The sequence below is a fragment of the Eurytemora carolleeae genome, unplaced genomic scaffold (genome assembly GCF_000591075.1).
Source record: "Eurytemora carolleeae unplaced genomic scaffold, Eaff_2.0 scaffold1824, whole genome shotgun sequence".
Lineage (NCBI taxonomy): Eukaryota > Metazoa > Arthropoda > Copepoda > Calanoida > Temoridae > Eurytemora > Eurytemora carolleeae.
In genome coordinates, this window is record NW_019397712.1 from 1 (window position 1) to 23573 (window position 23573).

The 23573-nt window shown below is 32.2% G+C and overlaps 1 protein-coding gene across 1 annotated transcript; it reads right to left on the reverse strand.

Annotated features, from left to right (window-relative positions):
* Positions 1-1882: 1882 nt before the first annotated feature.
* Positions 1883-15262, reverse strand: LOC111715610 (uncharacterized; the record flags this gene model as incomplete). The annotated part of the gene is made up of 9 exons (XM_023490965.1): positions 14745-15262; positions 14325-14363; positions 9232-9284; positions 8949-9090; positions 8768-8848; positions 8621-8688; positions 7612-7667; positions 2849-2925; positions 1883-2027 (listed from the first exon to the last, which is right to left on the reverse strand). Coding segments are annotated over exons 1-9 (714 nt in total), but the record flags the coding sequence as incomplete, so codon positions are not given.
* Between the last annotated feature and the right edge of the window lie 8311 nt (positions 15263-23573).

Here is a 23573-nt window from a genome sequence, read left to right on the forward strand (position 1 = left end):
TTATTTATGCGTTTTATTAGAGTCTGACTCACGTCCTCTATAATGCTATAATTAACTATTTATTACACTGTTATTTTGGTTCTCAGTGTTATAAAGTTTTTGGGCAGAAATTTTCTCTTTATCGAGAAGGTTCAAGCCTTTTTAGATTTAATTTTGTTCCGAAGATTAGCGAGGTGGTCATTTTTTGAAACGTTTGTGTACTTGTCTTATTTCAATGGCTATTTCTATAGATCAAATAAGCTCAACAAAGCAGAAGTAAAAAAATATAAAGTTGCATTTAAATTTTGTTTTTATTTCAATTAAAAAAAATTGTTTTGGAAATATCCTAATTTTTTTGGAGAAAATCCAGGAAAAAATCAAAACTTTAAAGCACAATGATTACTTCATAGCACGTTTAATATGAAATTCACGATGAAGTGAGTAAGAATGATAAAGTACACAATAGTTTCATAAAAACGTTTAAGATTCATGAATTAGTAATTCGATGTAATTTCTCAGATTAGGAATTAATTAAAATTCTAACTATTTCAAATTATATCAGAATTTGATATTGATGAAATATCTGAAGGTTTTCCCGAATTATAAGTTTATTTAAGTTTATATTTGGACTTTAAGATGATTTTTAACCTAGCTCACAATGCTTACGAATGTACTCTGAACTGTGTAAATGAGCTAGAAGCTGGAAAACTAATTTTAATTTTAGAACTTGATGTGTTATAACTCTAGCCGTCCGTCGAGCTGAAAAATCTTTGTACTTTAGTTGTACATGGAGAAAGTAATCTTGCGTGGAGTTTTAGGTAATCTAATTTCACTTTAGTTTTGCGTGGAGAAGGTAAAATAATTTTACTTTAACCGTGCGTGAAGCTAATAAATCACTTTACTTTAGTTAGGCCACATAAATTTCACAGAAGAAGATCATTTATTTGGCGTACAGTCCCGTTTTGCCTCATATAGTCTGTATTTGTACTGTACTACTTGCACTGGTTAGGTGAAATTCAGCTCGGTACATGTAATGAACTGGATGTAACGTTATCAGGGAGTAAGGAATAGAAGGGAGATATAACTGACGCGGTTCGCCCTACCATATGATTATGCGTGCTTTGCAGACGGGTACTCCATTTGTATAAAAATTATTCAGAATAGGTTTTTGTATACGCGGTAATTGTACATCAGACAAATATTTCTTATATAAATGGAGTACCGTCTGCAAAGCATGTATAATCATATAGTAGGTCGAACCGTGTCAGTTATATCTCCCTTCTATTCCTTACTCCCTGAACGTGATGCGTAGAGTAAGTAAACTAATTTCACTTTAGTTATGTGTGGAGAAGGTAATACAATTAATTTCACTTTAGTTATGAGCGAATTTAGTAAATTCCTTTCACTATGATTTCAAGTGGAGCCGGGTAAAGTGAATTGTGATTTAAGGAAGAGTTTATTAGAGTTTTCTTTTAGTTTAGTTAAGTAAATTATTATGGCGTTTAAAAAAGAGTCTTTTATTTGAAACAACCAGCGATGGTTAGACGGACACTGGCTTTTAAAATAGAAAAAAATTCATACTTTAAAAAGTTCAAAATCTATCTATCCATCCATCTTTATATTCCTAAACATTATAAGGTTCCCTGGTATATACCTGTCCAATGAGATGACCCTCTGTTAGCTGCAGATACAGACTGGTATAGTTTACCTGTCCTATGAGATGACCCTCAGCTAGCTGTAGATACAGACTGGATAGTTTACCTGTCCTATGAGATGACCCAGACTGGATAGTTTACCTGTCCTATGGGTTAACCTTTAGCTAGCTGTAGATACAGACTGGTATAGTTTACCTGTCCTATGAGATGACCCTCAGCTAGCTGTAGATACAGACTGGATAGTTTACCTGTCCTATGAGATGACCCTCAGCTAGCTGTAGATACAGACTGGTATAGTTTACCTGTCCTATGAGATGACCCTCAGCTAGCTGTAGATACATACTGGAGAGTTTCCGGGTTCTGTATTCACTTCCATTCCCATATATAGATACTCTAAAAATATTATAGATGGAAAATTATCAAAATTAACTAAATGATTACATTTTTGGTATAATTTTGACACAGTTTTATGTCAATTTCTCAAGTCAGGAACATCAGCTAGATGTCTTATAGGTTTCGTTCAACTCCTGAGATTCAAACCCTTTAATTTTTCCTGTACAGTCCCTTAAAGCAAAAAGAAAAATAGGAATAAAAAGTAATCAAGATTGAAATAAAACCTGTTTTTATAGTTCGTTTTTACTTGTTTTTAGTACGGAATTTTGCTTAGCTTAGCTTGTACCCTAAATGCTATCTATAGGTAGAATTTTTACTAGTCATTGAATAATTGGTAGAAAACATACTTTTCAAACAGACCCAAAACGTACTGCAAATAATCTAAACAAAAGTTCTTTAACAGCTATTAACGCGGTAAACTATAGGTCCTAGTCTATTCTAAACTTTAGCACATATTTTTACCCATGAAATGTAGACTTTTGTATTTTCTATGTTACACATTTTTGTCTGGCTCTGCATTTTAGATATTTAAGTATATAAGGTCTTCTACACGGATTTGAATGATAGAGATCAAAATATGACTAAAACTATTCCAATGCACTTCTCTAGTTAGATATACCTTGAATAAACCCTGATATCACCTGAGATTTGAACGATGGATCGAATCATCTAGAAAGAGTATACCAATGCACTTCTCTAGTTAGATATACTTAAATTAACCCTGATATCACCTGAGATTTGAACGATGGATCGAATCATCTAGAAAGAGTATACCAATGCACTTCTCTGGTTAGATATACTTAAATTAACCCTGATATCACCTGAGATCTGAACGAAGGATCGAATCGTCTAGAAAGAGTCCAAGAACAAGACAAAGCTGAAAATCACTTCCAAAAACCTAAAAATGAATAATTTTAATTTATTTTAGTTGTCATTAAACGCCCACAAAAGTGTCTCTATTAATTGCCTTCTTTGTCTATATTTCATAAATCTGCAATTCACTTAAAAAAAACCTCAAGAATATCCTTGTTGATGATCATGAAAACTTTTCTTAGGGTAGCCTGCAACCCCCTCTCTGTTTTACTCTGTCTGCCAACCCCATCCCCTCTCCTCCCCCTCCCCAACCAAGTCCGAACTGTTCCATAGAATTTATCCTACCTGTAGTATAACACTATTAGTCCGAACTGTTCCATAGAATTTATCCTACCTGTAGTATAAATCTATTAGTCTGAACTGTTCTATATAATTTATCCTACCTGTAGTATAAAACTATTAGTCCGAACTGTTCCATAGAATTTATCCCTCCAGACATAACCTCTGACTGAACTAAACTCCTAAAAGTATCAGTTTAAAATTTGGAAACGTAATATATCTACTTCAACACGTTTTCATATAAATATAAAGATCCTGATCAAGACTGATCCTGATTTAGATGTATTCTGATCAAGAATAATCCTGATCAAGACAGATACTAATCAAGATTGGATCATGATCAAGACTCATCCCAATCAAGATTGATCCTGATGATCAAGAATGATTTTGATCAAGACTGATCCTGTTCAAGACTGATCCTGATCAAGACAAATCTTGATCAAGACAGGTCCTAATCAAGATTGGATCCTGATCAAGACTCATCCTGTTCAAGACCGATCCTTATCAAGACTATCCTGTTCAAGACTGATCCTGATCAAGACTGATCCTGATCAAGACTGATTCTGATCATGACTAATCCTGATCTAGACAGATTATATTCAAGATTGATCCTGATCAAGACTGATCCTGATCAAAACTGATCCTGATCAAGACTGATCCTGCTCAAGACTGATCCTGTTCAAGACTGATCCTGATAAAGACTGATCCTGATCAAGATAAATCTTGATCAAGACAGGTCCTAATCAAGATTTGATCCTGATCAAGAGTCATCCTGATCAAGACTGATCCTGATTAAGACTGATCCTGATCAAGACTGATCCTGATCATTACTGCTCCTGATCAAGACTGATTATCAAGGCAGATTCTGATCAAAGCAGATCCTGATCTAGGCTGATCCTGATCAAGACTAATCCTGATTTTTTTGTGAGATATGGGTTCTTGTTATGCTCTCCAGAGCCGATGTATAAGGTTAAACTCAAGGACGGAGAAATAAAGGTTAGGATCGGAGAAATACGTCCTGAGTGAAATACAACTGAAATGATAAGGTTAACTCCGTCCCATGAATGGTTTAACTCCAGGGGGGAGCAAGGACTTATAATTAAATAGCGACAACGAAAAATAAAGTAAAAATTATACAGTAATCTAATTAGATGGTTAGGAACATATTTTTCAAAAGAAATTTGTCAATAAATCAATGCTGAAATCGATTATTTTGTTTTCATTGTTATATTGAATTTCTTAATTTCTTTGAATTTATTCGCAGATTTCTTCAATTTTTTCAAATGTCGTCTTTTCAATAATGATTCTAGAAAATCGGCAGAAAATCTTTGTGAATAATGAGAAACCAGAATAATGAGAAAGTAGAAACTAATAATTGAACAAGATTACTTATTTTCGATGATAAGATTATTTTTTATTTTCTCAATTTGTTTCTATAGATAACGTCTGTAGTTTATTGTAGAACTTTATTACATTTTCTGTCGTCGTTATTTAATAATTAAAAAAAAAACCTAATTCTGAAAACGTATCCACCCCCAAAGTAGGAGTTTTGAACGTCGAATTTGCGCTCAAACTCAGGATTTACAGATCTTTAAAAAGTTGAATACGTCTCAAATGAATCAGAAAGAAGTTTTCCACAACACTGCATACTCTGTTAAACTACCTTACATAGCCTATCACTTCCTTTAAACATTTAAACAAAGAGAGGTTGTCAGTTACAAGCTTCTCTTCGTTTACTTGTAAACTTGTAATTTGAAAACTGATTGTCAGTGATTATTAATAAAAAGCCTTCTTCATTTTAATGATATAATTGCCGACCTCTGTACCTAATAACTTTTTTACACGATGTTAATCTGAGGTATATTGATATTAAATTAAATTAATTAATTATAAATAAAAAAGTGATCGTTTATACTTTAATATTTTTTATAAATTTGTGCACAATAAACATTTATCTTCACAGAACGTTTACTCCACGACTTAAAATTAACACATTTAATCAAAAAAACGTTATCAAGCTCGAACAAAAAATATTTGTTATACAAAGAAAGTTTACATGATTAAATTTCAAAAGTAAGATAAATTTTTGCAAATTTAAATTTAGTTCTGCGAAACATCTTGACAATTTCTAATCAAAGAACAAGTATCTCATTTTCGCTTTAAAATTTAAAATTCAAATTAAAAGGTCAGATATTTGAATTTAAGAGAAGTATTCACACGAAGAATATAATTGACGTTGACTGTACTTAAAGAATTTCTAAATATAATTGAAAATAGAAACAGCATACACTAATTTTATCTTTATTCTTGGTATAATCCCTTCACATTAAAGATTCATTATTCACATCACAGATTCATCCTTCACATTATAGATTCATCTTTCACATCATACATTCATCTTTCACATCATAGATTCATTTTTCACTGTACAGATTCATCTTCCACATCATAGATTCATCTTTCACATCATAGATTCATTTTTCACATCATACTTTCATCTTTCACATCATAGAATCATTTTTCACTGTACAGATTCATCTTTCACATCATAGATTCATCTTTCACATCATACATTCATCTTTCACATTATAGATTCATCCTTCATATTATAGATTCATCCTTTATATTATAGATTCATCCTTCATATTATAGATTCATCCTTCACATTATATATTCATCCTTCACATCGTACATTCATCTTTCACATCATAGATTCATCTTTCACATCATACATTCATCTTTCACATCATAGATTCATTTTTCACTGTAAAGATTCATCTTTCACATCATAGATTCATCTTTCACATCATACATTCATCTTTCACATTATAGATTCATCCTTCATATTAAAGATTCATCCTTGATATTATAGATTCATCCTGTACATTATAGATTCATCCTTCACATTATGGATTCATTTTTCATATTATAGATTCATCCTTCATATTATAGATTAATCCTTCACATTATAGATTCATCCTTCATATTATAGAGTCATCCTTCATATTATAGATTCATCCTTCATATTATAGATTCATCCTTCATATTATAGATTCATCCTTCATATTATAGATTCATCCTTCATATTAAATCAACTATCCAGTCTATCTCGTCTATCAACTATCCAGTCTATGTCGTCTATCAATTATCGGCAATCGAAGACGATATTCAAGTCGTCTCTAAACTGCCATATTTATTGGGACAACCTGTACACACAAATTACATAACTGTATGGATTGTACACTGCACATTGTTTACAATTAATGTAATGATGTTTACATATATTTACATGAAGTTTACATTTTAAGTTTTAACTCTACTTCTTTCAATAGATTTTCCAATGAAAACCAGAAAACTCTGGAAGGGAAAGACTCAAGTTATGACTTTAGATACTACAAAGAACATGAGACATCCCAATTGTGTAATATAAGCTTAATTATTGATTTGATAAATTAAAAGTAATATGTTTTAGTTTGCACCATAAATACACACAAGGGCGGATACAGGATTTAAGTGAGGGGGGTGCTAGATTTATTTCAGAACAAAAACATCCAGATTTAGGAACAACATTTTTTTAAGATAGATATTTTTCCTGTTTTGCACTAGGTTTTCTTTCAAGGAACTATTCTGAAATCTCAGGGGGGGGCGAAGGTCCTGCCATGCCCCCAACAAAAACACCCCGTTACGGCCCCTGCATCTACTTCTACAGATTATAGATACAAAGTGATCTCAACAAAGGATGAGTACTATATGACGATTTTAGGGTTGAATTGGGTCATTTGCCTTGAAAATATTAATTAAATGGTTTTCTTAATTAATTGCCAAAAAATATACAAGATTTAGCATGTAATTAAAAACAGTAATAAAAGAAAACAGCTTGGTAAATTCTGTATAATCATCTCTGAAGTCTCATCCTTTGTGGGAAACCCTGTATATAAAAATGTGGGTGTTCTAACAGGTTAAAATATGGAAAACTAATTAATAAAAGTTTCCACGACGAGTCATTAATGCATTTTTAGTGCAACATTGTTGCATCAGGCATCATATGCATTGATACAGACAATGCATTTCCCCGACCTCATGCAAGGATTATGCAAAAGGTTTCGGTTTCATTTTGAATTTCTGATAAATCAGATAGTGTCAGTTTTATTTGTCTGGTCTAGACATTTTGAAAAACTAGGAACTCTTGAACATTTGCGTGCACCAAAAGTATTTTACTCAAACTGCAAAATATAGAAAAAAAATTTTATTTACATTTTACTTGAGAGGATTGTAAATATTGCATACAGGGCAGCTCCCATAAATTCTTAAATTTTTTTTCCGATAGAAATTTGCTGTCTTGACTGTTTTTTCCAGTGTTTCCTTTTGCATTCTTGTCTGTGTTGTCCTTTGTCTGTGTTGTCTGTGTTGTCTGTCTTGTCTGTCTGCTCACCTTAAATATTGCATATTTGTTGCATCCTTTAGTTTTTCTTCTTTTTACAGCGGTGTCTTTCATGTAAAACAAATTACATTGTGGGAATTAGCAGAAACGAGCAGAAATTAGCAGAAATGAGCAGAAATGAGCAGAAACGAGCAGAACTGAGCAGAAATGAGCAGAAATGAGAAGAAATAAGCAGAAATGAGCAGAAATGAGCAGAAATACGCAGAAATGAGCACAAATGAGCAGAAATGAGCAGAAATCAGCAGGAATGATCAGAAATGAGCAGAAATGAGCCGAAGTGAGCAGAAATGAGCAGAAATAACCAGAATTGAGCAGGAATGAGCAGGATTACCAAAAAGAAACTTAATTGACAACCGAAAACTCATTCAACTATCTTACCGTTGAATTTGGTCTTTTGCCTTGAATGTGGGTTTTAAATGTTATGTGATGGAAAAAACCAAATTTCTAGCATTAGGGAACCAAGATTGTAAGAATTAACTCCGAATAATTCCGTAAATATCGTCTTCGAAGTTTCATCCTTTGTGAGTATTGTTCCTGAGCTGAAAACTTTTAAATGGTGGATATTGAGATCAATGCTTGATCTCCATCTTTTTCTTAATCTTCAGATTAAATAATACTTGTTCTCTTTTTGTTATTAATCTCCAGATTAAATAATACGTGTTCTCCTCCAGATTAACTAACCGATCGGGATTAAGGATATCTCATTTAAAAGTTCCCAGCTCAGAAGTTTTGTGTCGTGTATTTGGGATCAAGCCTCTATCTCAATCTAATGCAGACCTACGGATTATTTTAATTTATTTTCTATATCCTTAAGTCATACCATGCACCTATGATGACTTCAATTGAGGGATCATTTATCCTCAAATTTAAAAGTGCCCATCCTTAAATATCGAGATCAAGTGTTCAAGATTATAACAATTTTACTTAAAGTTCCTATCTCTGTTTTAAAACTTTTTTTATGGTTTTTTCAATTAAAATATTTTTGATTTGTTAATTGCACCTAGTTTCAGAACAGTTCGAGCATGCTTTCTCGTCATTCTTTTAATTCTGTGCAGTGTTCTTGATAGCCTAAAAAATAAAAAAAATAAAAATCTAATTTTGGTCCTTTAAACGTTCTCGATATAAGAGCCCATTTTTAATAGTACACCTTCTTTTATTGATCTCTTTTCTCTCCAAGTTGCTCGAATTTGAGCTTCCTCTTCTTTCTTGGACTGACTTTGTAGAATTTCTAGAAATACATATAAAAATTTGAAACTTTACTTCGCCCTAGAAATTCAACAAAAGAAATTAATACAATGAAGAATTTGATAATTGAAAATTCAATTTACCTGTATTTTGCTAAATCTCTGAATTTCTTAGATTTGAGTATTCTGGTCCAAGACAAATCATTTCCTGTCAATTTTTCCGTCCTCCATTTTGAATTAGAGGCGCCTTTTTTCCAAGATGGATTCCTTTTCTTTTCTCGGAGATCTGAACATATTATTTCAAAACTATAAAACAAATATTTGGAGATCAGAGTGTCGGTTTACAGTTGTATATTGGAATGAAGTAAACGGTATAATTTTGAATGAAAATGATTACAATGTGAAAAATGTAAAAGTTTTAATTTACCAAAGTGTTTAAACTCTTGATGCGTCATCAGCTTTGTGGACACTGCTTCACAACTATAGAACAAAGATTTAAATGGTTGATACATTTCTCAATTTTAGCGATACTTGCGTCACAAAGTGTAAATCTCCCGCTTCGATATCAATTTTGATCTAAAATCATTGCATCGATCAAAAACATCTCGGAAAATTTAAAATTGACAGACTCCGTACAAAAATATGGCCAATTCCAAGGTTATGATGCAAGGAAAGTTAATTGCGTACATATTGAAACCAGTTCTCTCTGGGCGGAATTTGTAAATAAGAATAGATGCATAGTGTTCGTTTTGTATCGGAGGAGGTTAAAATCATTACATTTTGATAATTTTGATAATTCACATAAAATAGTTTCCTATGACCAGAATAGTTCATTTTTTTATGTTAGGCTTCGACATCCGTCTTGTGCTTACATTACCGCCCAGAAAAAGTACAATGTATTACAAAAGATGCGAAGCCGTACACACTTGAAATAACTTTCCTTGCATTATAACCTGGCGCGCGGGTACTGTTGTGAGTGAATCATTTAGGGACACCATTCAAAAAAGGATTCAGTTTGCTTGTTTTTTTTTGCACAGAATCTCTTTTCCTTTAATCTGAGCTTAAACTGCAGACTGTGGGCTGAAGCTTTGATTTAAAACTGATGCATATTTGATAATTTATTTACGCACACTCCATAACAAGTTGGCATGACTGGCAAAATCTAAGAAGGATTCGTCTTGGACTAACAAAATCATTTTCTTGATTGAAGGAGAATAAGGAGGAGATTGGGATCGGGATGTCGGGGGGCGGATCATTTGAAAGGTATATTTTCCAAACATAAAAAAGTTTACAAGATGGATCAACAATAGAGTTTTTACAACTCTGTTTTAGGTGGTGAAGAATGAATTGAAAGATCAAGATCAGAGTTTAGAGAAGATAAAGCGTTGAATATATATTGGTTGGAAGGTGACCAGGAGACTATTCAATACTTCCTTATCTTGTCAAACCAAACTAAGAAAGGATAAAAACAAGAGTAAAGAGAGTCAAGTTTATGCATATCAGACTAAACTAGAGTTTAAAGAGCATAAATCTTTCTGACTTGAAACCCTAGGAGTTTCAGAAGGTTAGAAGGACGGATAGAATATGATGAGAAGGTTGGAAGGATGTATAGAACAGGACGGATTAAACATGTCGATAATGTTCGAAGGACGGATAGAACAGTATAAGAATGTTAGAAGGACGGAGAGAACAGGATAATAAGGTTAGAAGGACGGATAGAACATGATTAGAAGGTTGGAAGGACTGATAGAACAGTATGAGAAGGTTGGAAGGACGGGGAAGAGAGGATATAGAGGAAAAATAGAGGAAATAATGGAAAAAATGAGAAAAACGATGGAGAAATCAGGATATTTAGAGCTAGAAGTGAAAAATTTAGGCGCGAAATGAGGATATTAAGGGAGAAGTAAAGATATTAAAGGAGAAGTGAGGATATTCAGGGAAAAGTGAGGATATTAAGGGAGAAGTGAGGATATTTAGGGGAAATGAGGATATTAAGGGAGAAGTGAGGATATTAAGGGAGAAGTGAGGATATTAAGGGAAAAGTAAGGATATTAAAGGAGAAGTGAGGATATTAAGGGAGAAGTAAAGATATTTAGGGAGAAGTGAGGATATTAAGGGAGAAGTGAGGATATTAAGGGAGAAGTGAGGATATTAAGGGAGAAGTGAGGATATTTAGGGGAAGTGAGGATATTTAGGGGAAGTGAGGATATTAAGGGAGAAGTGAGGACATTTAGGGGAAGTGAGGATATTATGGGAGAATTGAGTATATTTAGGGGAAGTGAGTGAGGATATTAAGGGAGAAGTGAGGATATTAAGGGAGAAGTGAGGATATTTAGGGGAAGTGAGGATATTAAGGGAGAAGTGAGGATATTAAGGGAGAAGTGAGGATATTAAGATAGAAGTGAGGATATTATGGGAGAAGTGAGGATATTATGGGAGAAGTGAGGATATTTAAAGAGAAGTGAGGATATTATGGGAGAAGTAAGGATATCAAGGGAGAAGTGAGGATGTTACGGGAGAAGTAAAGATATCAAGGGAGAAGTGAGGATATTATGGGAGAAGAAAAGATATTAAGGGAGAATTAAGGGAGAAATAAGATATTAAGGGAGAAGTAAAGATATTAAGGGAGAAGTAAGGATATTATGGGAGAAGTAAAGATATCAAGGGAGAAGTGAGGATATTAAGGGAGAATTAAAGATATTAAGGGAGAAGTAAGGATATTAAGGGAGAAGTAAAGATATTCAGGGAGAAGTGAGGATATTCAGGGAAAAGTGAGGATATTAAAGTAGAGGTGAGGATATTAAGAGAGAAGTGAGGATATTAAGGGAGAAACGAGGATATTTAGGGGAAGTGAGGATATTAAGGGAGAAGTGAGGACATTTAGGGGAAGTGAGGATATTATGGGAGAATTGAGTATATTTAGGGGAAGTGAGTGAGGATATTAAGGGAGAAGTGAGGATATTAAGGGAGAAGTGAGGATATTTAGGGGAAGTGAGGATATTAAGGGAGAAGTGAGGATATTAAGGGAGAAGTGAGGATATTAAGATAGAAGTGAGGATATTATGGGAGAAGTGAGGATATTATGGGAGAAGTGAGGATATTTAAAGAGAAGTGAGGATATTATGGGAGAAGTAAGGATATCAAGGGAGAAGTGAGGATGTTACGGGAGAAGTAAAGATATCAAGGGAGAAGTGAGGATATTATGGGAGAAGAAAAGATATTAAGGGAGAATTAAGGGAGAAATAAGATATTAAGGGAGAAGTAAAGATATTAAGGGAGAAGTAAGGATATTATGGGAGAAGTAAAGATATCAAGGGAGAAGTGAGGATATTAAGGGAGAAGTAAAGATAATGAGGGAGAAATGAGGATATAAAAGAAGAAGTAACGAAGTCCAGGAAAAAAACTACGATATATTTATTATATTGAGGGCTCAACTCAATTTATATTGAAAGGTTTGTATAGAGCAAGTATTGTTTGCATATTATATAATGTGTATAATATTCATATATTCAGATTTATCTATACTGTACAGAGAGTGTCAGAAAAAACCTTTCCTGCAGTAAAATCTGAATTGTGAATCATAGCTTCAATAATAGGGACAGCCAAGATAAAAACAATCCTAACCAACTATGATCCAATTTTATATATGTACGTGCAGATATTTGATTCTAAACACCAAAAATGCATTTTGTTTGTTTTCTGTTGCTTGCGGGTTGGAAGTCAAATAATATCAGATAAAACTAACTATAATAAAGTAAATCCTATCTGTATCAACATCAGATTTCAGTATTTTGATCTTTAATTTAAAATCTATTGAAATTATGTAAATTATTTAGCTATTTCTCTCTAAAAAAATGTGTACCCACTCAATTTAAAATGTATAAGGCAAGCCAAGAACATTTTCTTTAAAGTTCTCCCAGAGAGAAATGTCAACTTTAAATATATTGATGTAGACAATTTATCGGGAAAAATGAGTTTCAAAGTATAGGCTTATAATATTTAAACAGTGTCCGAATTTAATGAATTTGAGCCGCGGCTTAAATCTGCCAAAAACCGGTTTTAATTGAGCGCCGGCTTAAATCTTGCAAAATTTAATACAATTTTAAGTGAAACCAACCATATTTGAGCCGTGGCTTAGATTTAAGCCGCAGCTCAAATTCTTTAAATTCGGCCTCTGGGCACCTAATTTACCATAACTTGTCTGGTTTCGGAACACCCGGCTAAATTATTCAAGGAACTTGAGTGTAGGCTTGTAATTCAATATAAAAACAGAGCACTGAGTGTTGAATAGGCGATCTGTAGGAAAAGGTGTGTAGTAGGACTAGGAGGTATCCAGAGCTAGATACTTTGAACCTAGTATATATAAGAAACCTTTTTTAATGGGGTCAGGCAGTTATGTAGATACCATGAATGTTTATGTTAAGAAATATTTTTTTGGGGGTTTCTTTACATTTTCATTTTGTTGTCAGATTTCTTAAATTAAAATATACGTCAATGTATAAATAGACCAAGAATTAAACTCAGGAGTTTCGTTCAACGATACTTTCAAAAAATTCCAGCTCAGGCGGTACACTGCAGTATCTAGGTCCTATCAGATAAATAGGTTTAATCTACAAACTTAGTAGGTGGACATATAGACACACAATAAACTTTGGTAAACATGCAGTAATAAGTCTTGTCTGTCTTTTTATTTATTCTTGTGTAGCTCAAAACTCGAGAATTGAGACTTGAAGAACCGTGGAATATCTCTAAAAATATTTATTCAAGATTACGATGAAAAAAACGTTATAAAAAAGAAAAGTTTCGAATTTAAAGATTAAAAATAAACATCTATAAATATATCTAATCAAGACTAACATTTACAAAAATAATTATTCTTCATTACGATGAAAGAACTTATTAAAACAGAAAAGTTGCGGATTTAAAGAAAAAACAATAAAACATCTATAAATCATAAATCTTTAGATCGTTTTTAAACAAATCCCAACCCTACTCTCTAGCACTAGAATTATATCATTTTCTTCTCAATATATTTCGCCAAAAACTTTGGCATCATCAGGAGTTAGTCCTTACTCTTTTGAAGAGTATTGAATAAATCTTTTAACATAAATAATATCTATAGGATGAAGGATGAATGAGAAAAGGACCAGAGACCGAATTTAAAGAATTTAAGCCACAGTTTAAATCTGCCAAAACCCGGTTTAAATTAAATCTCGAAAAATTTGATACAATTTTAAGTGGAACCAACCATATTTAAGCCGCGGCTTAATTTAAACCGCCGCTCAAATTCTTTAAATTCGGCCACAGGTTTAAAGAATTTAAGTCGCGGCTTAAATCTGCCAAAACCCGGTTTAAATTGAGCGCCGACTCAAATCTTGAAACATTTGATACAATTATAAGTGAAACCAACCATAATAAGGCAGTGGCTTAAATTTAAACCGCGGCTCAAATTCTTTAAATTCGGCCTCAAGTTTAAAAAATAAAAAATAAACAATTATAATTGCTGATTTAATGCCTTACCTATATTTTCTGCAAGGATCTAGCAAAGCTGTTGCTTCTCTAAATTATGAACTTTTCTCCTAAATATCTTACTTTAAATTACTGACCCTAATTCGATACAAAGTATTCAAATTACGAATCAAATGAATGTCAAAATGACTTCCAGCATTTTATTTTCAGCGTAAAAAAAAACATGATGATCTCCGGGATCCTTGATTAAACAAATGTTTGAAGGACACCCTTGTGAATCTGACATGCCGCTTTTTAAATACAGAAATATTGCAAGGAAATGAAAAAAAGAGAAAAAAAATTTCAACCGCGGACAGTTCCTTGAAAAAGGACAATCTTTATATGTTTACCTTGTATTGAAGATTTAATATTAAATTATTAAAAAATACAAAATATGAATTTAGGAATAATTGTTTTAAAAAGTTCAAATTCCTGCCGCCCCCTGCAAATCTTAAAACCAATATTAGCACCCAGATCAACCACATCCTTCACCAATGCGTTCAAATATTGAGATCGGGTCGACTTTGAAATGTTGACAGGTAGTTTCACTTTACTGCTCAAATAGTTTTTGTAGCCCTTGGAAAGAAGATTTTACAGATGTAAAGTAATTGATTGCATAGGAGTGTTTATCACAATCTTGACAGATTTTTGCGCCGAAATATGTCTTTTTCTAATAATTGAACCTCCTCAGAGACAAAACACCATTCTTTGACACTTTCACTTTTTTCAATTTCACAAAATATTCATTTCCAGGTGGCAGAATAAGGAGTTTATATCCAGTTTTCATGCGTAATGATTTATATCCAGTTTTCAGGATCTATATCTGGTTATCCTGGTTTGATCTTCACATTGTTCTAAAGGTATGGATATCTGGGGATATATTCGGTTACGTTTTCCTCAAAATCATCCCAGCCATTTTCAAATAGTATTTTCTGGAATATTTTTCTGCTTTGTCTGAAAAGAAATTGGATCTTTGTCACAAACTCTGATTTTCTAATTCCTATATCTTTGCAATACAATGACGTGTAGAAGCTAGATATTTCAAACTTTTGATTCGGTTAGATTAAATATTCAAGTTATAAATAAAATAACGATAAGGTTGCAAAGATATAGAGGTAAGAAAATTCGACTGTAAGGCAAAAACTCAATTTATTTATTAATTGGTATAAATATGTTTAGGGTTGAACAAGTTTGCTCTATTTTCATATTCCAAGATATTGCTCGTTTAAAGCATTATGTTAAATGACGTTTTACACTGAAAAACATGTTTTGGGACCAGATTTATTGAATAGCGAGAAGTAGCTGAACTGCGCAGACTTAGTTCAACCACTTCTCCTCTGTGACTTGCTGGTCAATTTCCATCGATCAGATTCTCAAAAAAAATGTGTTCATTACAGATCATTCGAAATTATTGTTTTTTTTTATGAAAGATTTTTGATACTTCGAATTGTCTTAATAAAAACTTACTGTACTGGTTGTACAATGTCAAATTTAAGTAAGCTTAACGTTAGATTCAAATTGTTTTCTATCATAATTCCTCTAAATAATTAATCTACGCATTTGCATGCGATATTTTTAGTTTTTTGCGTCTGTACACTCAGCATTCGTAGTAATATCGTTAATTTGCTTTTGAGAATTTAAATCCTAGAAAGGAATCTCTAGCACTTTATATTTATGTTTTTGTTTCTAAACGCTTAAAAGTTTAGTGTATTTTGTTTCATAATAAATTGGAAGTAAAAAGAAAACATGAATTCGATCAATGTCAAGTTAGACAGGATATCCTCTCTATCTTCAATAGGATATTCTATTTATCTTCTCTATCTTCAACAGGATATCCTATTTATCCTCTCAACAACAGGATATCCTATTTATCCTCAACAGGATATCCTATTTATCCTCTTAACAACAGGATATCCTCTTTATCCTCTCAACAACAGTATATCCTATCACCCTCTCAACTACAGGATATCCTCTTTATCCTCTCAATAAAAGGATATCTGTCCTTTCAACAACAGGATATCTTATTTATCCTTTGTACGGATATTTCTTTACATTTTGTATATTCCACTACATTTGGTTTGTGATTTATCATAGCTCAAGGCTTTTGACTAATATGGTATTTATTCAATCATTTAGAAATACGATACAAAGATGTTAATAGATAAATAGAAATTTAAATAGATAGATAAAGATAGATTAGTAGATAAATAAAGACAAATTACAGATTTACAAACAAAAGCTTGCCGTGTGTACTAGGACACCCTGTGCTAGAGTATACTGGGACACCCTGTAGAAGAGTATCCTAAGACACCCTGCAGTATTACTATATCGGGACACCCTGTAGTAAAATATACAGGGACACCCTTAGTAGAATATACTGGGACACCCTGTAGTACAATATACTGACACACTCTGTAGTACAGTATACTGGGACACTCTGTTGTACAATATACTGGGACATCCTGTGTAGGAGAGTAAGCAGGGACAAGTTATAATAGAGTATTATACTAGGACTTCCTGTATTAGAGTATATTGAGACATTATGTAGTAGAGTATACTGGGACACCCTGTAGAAGAGTTTACACTGGGACACCCTTTAGTAGATATAAGAGTATACTGGGACACCCTGTAGTAGAGAAAACAGGGACACCCTATGGTAGAGTTTACACTGGGACACCCTATAGTAGAGTATACTGGGACACAGTGTATTTATGTATATCTGGAAAGTTGTATGTATTGTGACACCCTGTGTTGTTGAGTTCACTATATTTATATGAATCCTGAACACTAGGTATTCTAAACACGACTGATAAAGCTGTAATTCCTGAGCGCTCAAACCTTACAGATTCAATCCTTAGAGTATCTTGAAATATAGAGATTCAGTCTTTAAAGTATCTTAAAATATAGAGATTCAATACTTAAAGTATCTTGAAATATAGAGATTCAAACCTTACAGTATCTTGAAATATAGAGATTCAAACCTTAGAGTATCTTGAAGATACAAAGATTCAAACCTTAGAGTATCATAAAACATAGAGATTCAATACTTAGAGTTTCTCGAAATATAGAGATTCAAACCTTAGAGTATCTTGTAATATAGAGATTCAATCCTTAGAGTATCTTGAAATATAGAGATTCAATACTTAGAGTATCTTGTAATATAGATATTGAATCCTTAGAGTATCTTGTAAAATAGATATTGAATCCGTAGAGTATCATGAAATATAGAGATTCAATCATCAGAGTATCTTGAAATATAGAGATTCAATCCTTAAAGTATCTTGAAATATAGAAATTCAAACTTATAGAATATCTTGAAATATAGAGATTCAATATTGATACTAAAGTATATTGATACCAAATAGGTGGTTTCAAAGTGTCATTACAAAATTGTCTATTTTGTGAACTTACCAAAATGTCATCACCAATCGTTGTCACCAAATTGTCACCTTACCAAATTGTCATTACTAAATTGTTATTACTAAATTGTCATTACAATTGTCATTACCAAATTGTCATTACCAATTTGACATTGAAAGCTTGGAGTATCTTGGAAAACAGAGATTCAAGCCTTGAATTTATTACATGTATTGCGAAATGTGGAATGTGTAATGTGTATACTAGCTACTTTTCTCCAGGAATAATAAAATTCCATCTATTATCCCGATGGATTAGTCTTAAAATACAATTTGGGAAGGAAAATACTATTCCTGCGTTATTATGAATTTAAAGGATCTGAATTTGCCACAAACTCAAATTTTCTAATCCCTGTTTATTTGTAACTTGATGGTGGAAACCTTTGATAATTCAAATTTAGACGATTTGATCTAACAGCATTCATAGTTTGAAATATAAAAGGTATAAGACATCGGACTGCAGAGATATTTGAATTGAATTTTTGAACGAGTAGGCTGCATTTTGGGTTTAATTAATGTATATTGTCAATAAAAATTGTAAAACCTAGCAAACATTGATAAATTGAAATATCATTGCAAAAAAGAACGTATTTTTATTTTACTAAATTTAAAGGGTTTTAAAAAAAAACCCAAATTATTCACACTTTTTTCTATCAGAGGAGGCTTAATTATTACACGATCAGAATGAAATTAATATCACAATGTCTCTATGGTGTTAGGACAATGTGAAAACATTTGACTATTTGTAAAAAAAAAAATTTTTAACATTGTTCAGACCTGGATCTTATATGAATCTTATATTCCTAATGTAAACCGTCAAACTATGTACTTTGCATGTGAAGTGTACTGTGTACCGTTGCATGTAAAGTTTATTGTGTACTGTTGCATGTGAAGTGTACTGTGTACTGTTGCATGTAAAGTGTATTGTGTACTGTTGCATGTAAAGTGTACTGTGTACTGTTGCATGTGAAGTGTACTGTGTACTGTTGCATGTAAAGTGTACTGTGTACTGTTGCATGTAAAGTGTACTGTGTACTGTTGCATGTGAAGTGTACTGTGTACTGTTGCATGTAAAGTGTATTGTGTACTGTTGCATGTGAAGTGTACTGTGTTCTGTTGCATGTAAAGTGTATTGTGTACTGTTGCATGTGAAGTGTACTGTGTACTTTGCATGTGAAGTGTACTGTGTACTGTTGCATGTGAAGTGTACTGTGTACTTTGCATGTGAAGTGTACTGTGTACTGTTGCATGTAAAGTGTACTGTGTACTGTTGCATGTAAAGTGTACTGTGTACTTTGCATGTGAAGTGTACTGTGTACTGTTGCATCTGAGCCCGAAAGGAACTGAGTTTTTGCCACAAACTCCAATTTTCTAAAACCTATATCTGTGCAACCTAATGTCGTAGACCTTTGATATTTCAAACTATGAATTCTGTTAGATCAGATAGTATGAGTGTGAAATATCAAAGGCCTACACTATCAGGTTGCGAGGATATAGATATTAGAAAATTCGATTTTGTGGCAAAAACTCAATTTCTTTATGAGAGTATCGTCTAAGACAACTCTTGAGTTTTATTTTTGGGGTCTAAACAGTTGTTTAGACTTTTATTTAAAAAATTAGAAAAAGTAGATAATATAAAGAAATTAAATAGAATAATATTTCCGATTAAAAATATTGGTATCTACAAAACTGCGTGACCCCATTCTTACAATCGGGTTGCCGATACTTGGGTTCATGACGATAGCCTATTTTAAGCTTTGGGCTCTGTTGCAAGATTAAAAGAACAGATTCCTTTATCCATCAATCATATTCTCTTAAGTAAAACATTATTTAAACTAATTATCTGATTAGATATTTTAGTAGCAACCAATATATTATATATTATTATTATATTTTTAGTTTTATTTACAGGGTGTTACCAAAAAGCTTTGAAGTAAGTAAGTAAATATTTATTTTTTAAATCATAATTAAAAGGTTAGTTTTGTGAAAAAAAATTGGTTTTAGACAAAAAAGCATTTTCAACTTTTAATTTGTGCTGTAAATATTGTCTTTTTAGGCCTCAAACTGTTTTGTTACAACCACTTCTTTGAGTATAAATCAAAAATTGTTTTCCCGGATTTTTCAAATTTTTGTTTTTACAGATTTCATTTTCATTGGAACGTAAAGTGTGCAAAATTAGCTGCAAAGAGTCTGAAGTTTCTTTTTAAGTCAAAATTTTGAATAAGTTCTAATTATTGTTGCACTTAAGCAATTTGAAAATAAAATTATCATGAAAAAAAATAAAAGAAATCAAATCGCCAATGCAGTTTTCCCTTGCTGTTAAACCCGAGATACTTTTTAAATATTTCATGAACTGTTGGAAATATTCTACTCAATAAAATGGAAAGTTCAAGAAAACAACTAAAAACCTATCTATTGGATTAACTTTCCTTAAAAAATGTATATTTTCCATTTATTAGATTTACTAAAGGTTTCAAGACGGAATAATTCTGTTTATAAATATCAGGAAAAGGTTGTTTTCTGAATACACTCTATATCATACATTTTATATTTTCTTGACCTTTTCTTCTGTTTCTTTTAACCCCTTGAAAACCGTAGTTTGAGGAAATTTCATGAAAAAATGAAAAAGAAACAAAAAAGTTTGAGTTAAAGGAATTGAGTTTTTGCCGCAAACTCAAATTTTCTATTCTCTTTATCTTCACAACCTGAAGGGGTAACCCTTTTGACATGTCAAACATTAGACTATTTGTTCTAACAGATAGTTTGAAATATTAAAGGTCTCCTACATAAGGTTTTATAGGGAGTTGAAAATTGTTGCAAAAACTTAATTCCTTTGTACGACTTGTTAAATCCAACCTTACCCAATAACGTTTTTTTTGATATTTTGCAACCTCGAGATCTACAGGTTCGGGCACATGAAGTCCGGCAAATGTCCTATCGGGCATCTGTATTTGCAGTCTTTTCTTTCCGCTCAGGTCCTGGGCCCACACACTTTTATGTAAGAGAACTGTTCTCCACATTTCTGCTCCGAGTCTCCCTCCCCCCCCCCAAACCCCCCAGCCTTTATAGGGTTAAATTAACCCCAGCAGCAAGAATCTAGATTATTTTTATACCCAAGTTCAACTTATTACACGACATTTGGGTTGATTTGGACTAATAAATTCAATTTAAGGGAAGAAAAGAGCAATTGTTAATTCAAATGAGTCTACTTAAATATTTTTCCAAAAGATCTTTAAGATCTTTAAAACCCAATGTCGTAAATCTTTGATATTTCAAACTTATTTTATTTGATCTAACAGAATTCCTAGTTTGAAATATTTCAGGTCTATGCCATTGGAATCCAAAGATATAGGGTTTAGAAAAGCAGAGTTTGTGGCAAAGACTCAAATCCTTTAAATTCTAAGTTATGTTTAGCTAAGTTCATGGATCACATTTTTAAAGTTTTTGATGATTTTAGATAATCTGATATTTTGTTCTTGATTTCAAAAATAATTTACCAAAGCCATGACTTTTAAATTTTTTATGTTTTTTTAATGATATTCACATTTTAATTAGAGCTTTTAATAATATGAAACGTTTAATTCTTCTATTCAGGTTTTTTGTCTCTTTGCGTCACTCTTAGTATAATTGTATTGTTCTTTTATACAAGAATACAGTTTTCCTTTCTACATCTTGTTAATCTTTAATATTTTTCTGTTTTCTGATTTCCAAATTTTTTTTTTTAAGAATTATGTTCTGTCATGTGTCTATGGTCTCAGAAAAAATTTCACCATTTTGACGTTTATAGAGATTTAAAGGGAATTGTGATTTATTCACAAATTTTATAATCCCTTTTTCAACCTGAAAATGTAAACATTCAAAGGTCTACAACATTGGATTTCAAAGATATAGCGATTAAAAAATCGGTGTTGGTGGCACTTCTTTTAAAAAGAATATCCTACTAATTTCCTCTATTTTTTAGACTCAAATTCTGGTTCCAACGGATGACCTGACCCCTGAGATATGTAAAGACCCAACTACCTGCTCTAGTCCTGTCTTAAACCAGGAGTACAAATCAATCTGCTGTCCTCAATTCTCCGAAACATCCTTCTTTAATCCTGTTGAGCTCCGTGAAACTAAGTTCTCTGTACTACCTGGAGTTATATTAAAGAAACTGTTGGCATCAGGAGAACTAGATCTAAATCAAACTAAACCTAAACGTCTTTATACTCAGGGTGCTTGGGGTCTTAAACATTCTCAAATGAAAGATGATAAAAGGGATGAAACAGAAAACCGGATGTTTGTTCTAACTAAACCAAAACGTCTTTTTACACAAGGTACTTGGGGTCCAACACATTCTGATAAAAAGCAGAATGGTTTGCCGAACCTGGAGTCGGAAAAGATTAATCTTTATACAAGAAAACGTTCACCCCTCTTCACCCAAGGAGGATGGGGTCTCAAACATTTGGAAAAAAAGCAAAAAGAGCGAGATGGTTCAGATATCGTTGAAACATTTTCTATTGCACAAAAGCGACTCTTTACACAGGGTTCTTGGGGTCTTAAGCATTCAGAGACCAAGCGACTCTTCACAAAAGGAACCTGGAGTCCAAACCACTCTAATCAGAGCAAAGAAGAACAAAAGCGGAGACATTTCCAGAAACCGTTCTCCAAGAGCAATGTATACTGGGGTAAGGAGGATATTGGAGAACTTCTCCGGGTTCTCAAGGGAGACCAGCAGCTGACACCAAGATCCGTTCCTCTCTGGATATAATGTTGTGATGTCGAAACAATTCTTGAAATTCGCAAAAATCCAATTTACATATATTATAATTTTTTCAAATCCATGCTATTTAATTACATCAAAATTACATGTATCAAAATTTGAATTTTATTTTAATTGAGTTTTGGAAAAACAGTCTTTTGATATATTGTGTAAAGTTTCTGAGGTGGTCTGAAAGTTAAGAAGCGGTATCTTTTATAAAACTCAGTATGTAAAACTGGGTTTAACTCAATATCTTTAAGAACTATTATCGATTGAAACATTGTTACACATATATATGATTTTTCTTCATTTTTCCATTTCTTACAAGATTAAAAACATGCACAAAAATACAAAAATACAAAAAATGGAAAAAAGGACACTATATTTCATTTACCCCAGTTCGTATTTTTTGTATTTATTCTAATAAGTTTAGGTGCTTGCTCAAAAATAATTTAAACTAAATACAGGATTAGAAGACAGTCATGAACATTTTTTTTGAATTATAAAAACATATTTTACAGAAGATTAGTTTAATAAAAAACAATATTTATGATTTGCTTTCATTTCTAAATTTCTTAATTTTTTTTTCATAATAAAAGCAACAACAAAAATATTAAACTATTTTTAATGAAATCTAATTTTCTTTAGTTTAAAAAAACCCGCACACACTTTTAACTTTTGCGTAAAATCAAATTTAACTAAAATCTAATTTAACGCAAAAGAGTGATAAATCAAGCAATTCTGAATTACAAACGTTTTTTTAAATCTAAACAAAACATATTTTAATAGTTTAACATTAGGAACTCATTTTTAGGGTTACTTTTTAACGGTTTAAATTTTTTTGGGGGTGAGGGGGGACTGTTGTTATTTAAGAGGCTGGATTCGATTAAACTTAGTCTTTGTCAATTAATGTAATTTATAGAGGCTTGACCATTGATATGCAGTGAGTAAAAATAATCATATTATTGTCTTTTAGTTGAATTTTACATTGTTTTATAATAAATAATTAGTTATTCATATTTACAAAATTCTGCAATTCCTGTAATTTTCAATGTTGCATGCATATTCCATTTTTATATCTATTTGTTTTATTTATGGCCAAAA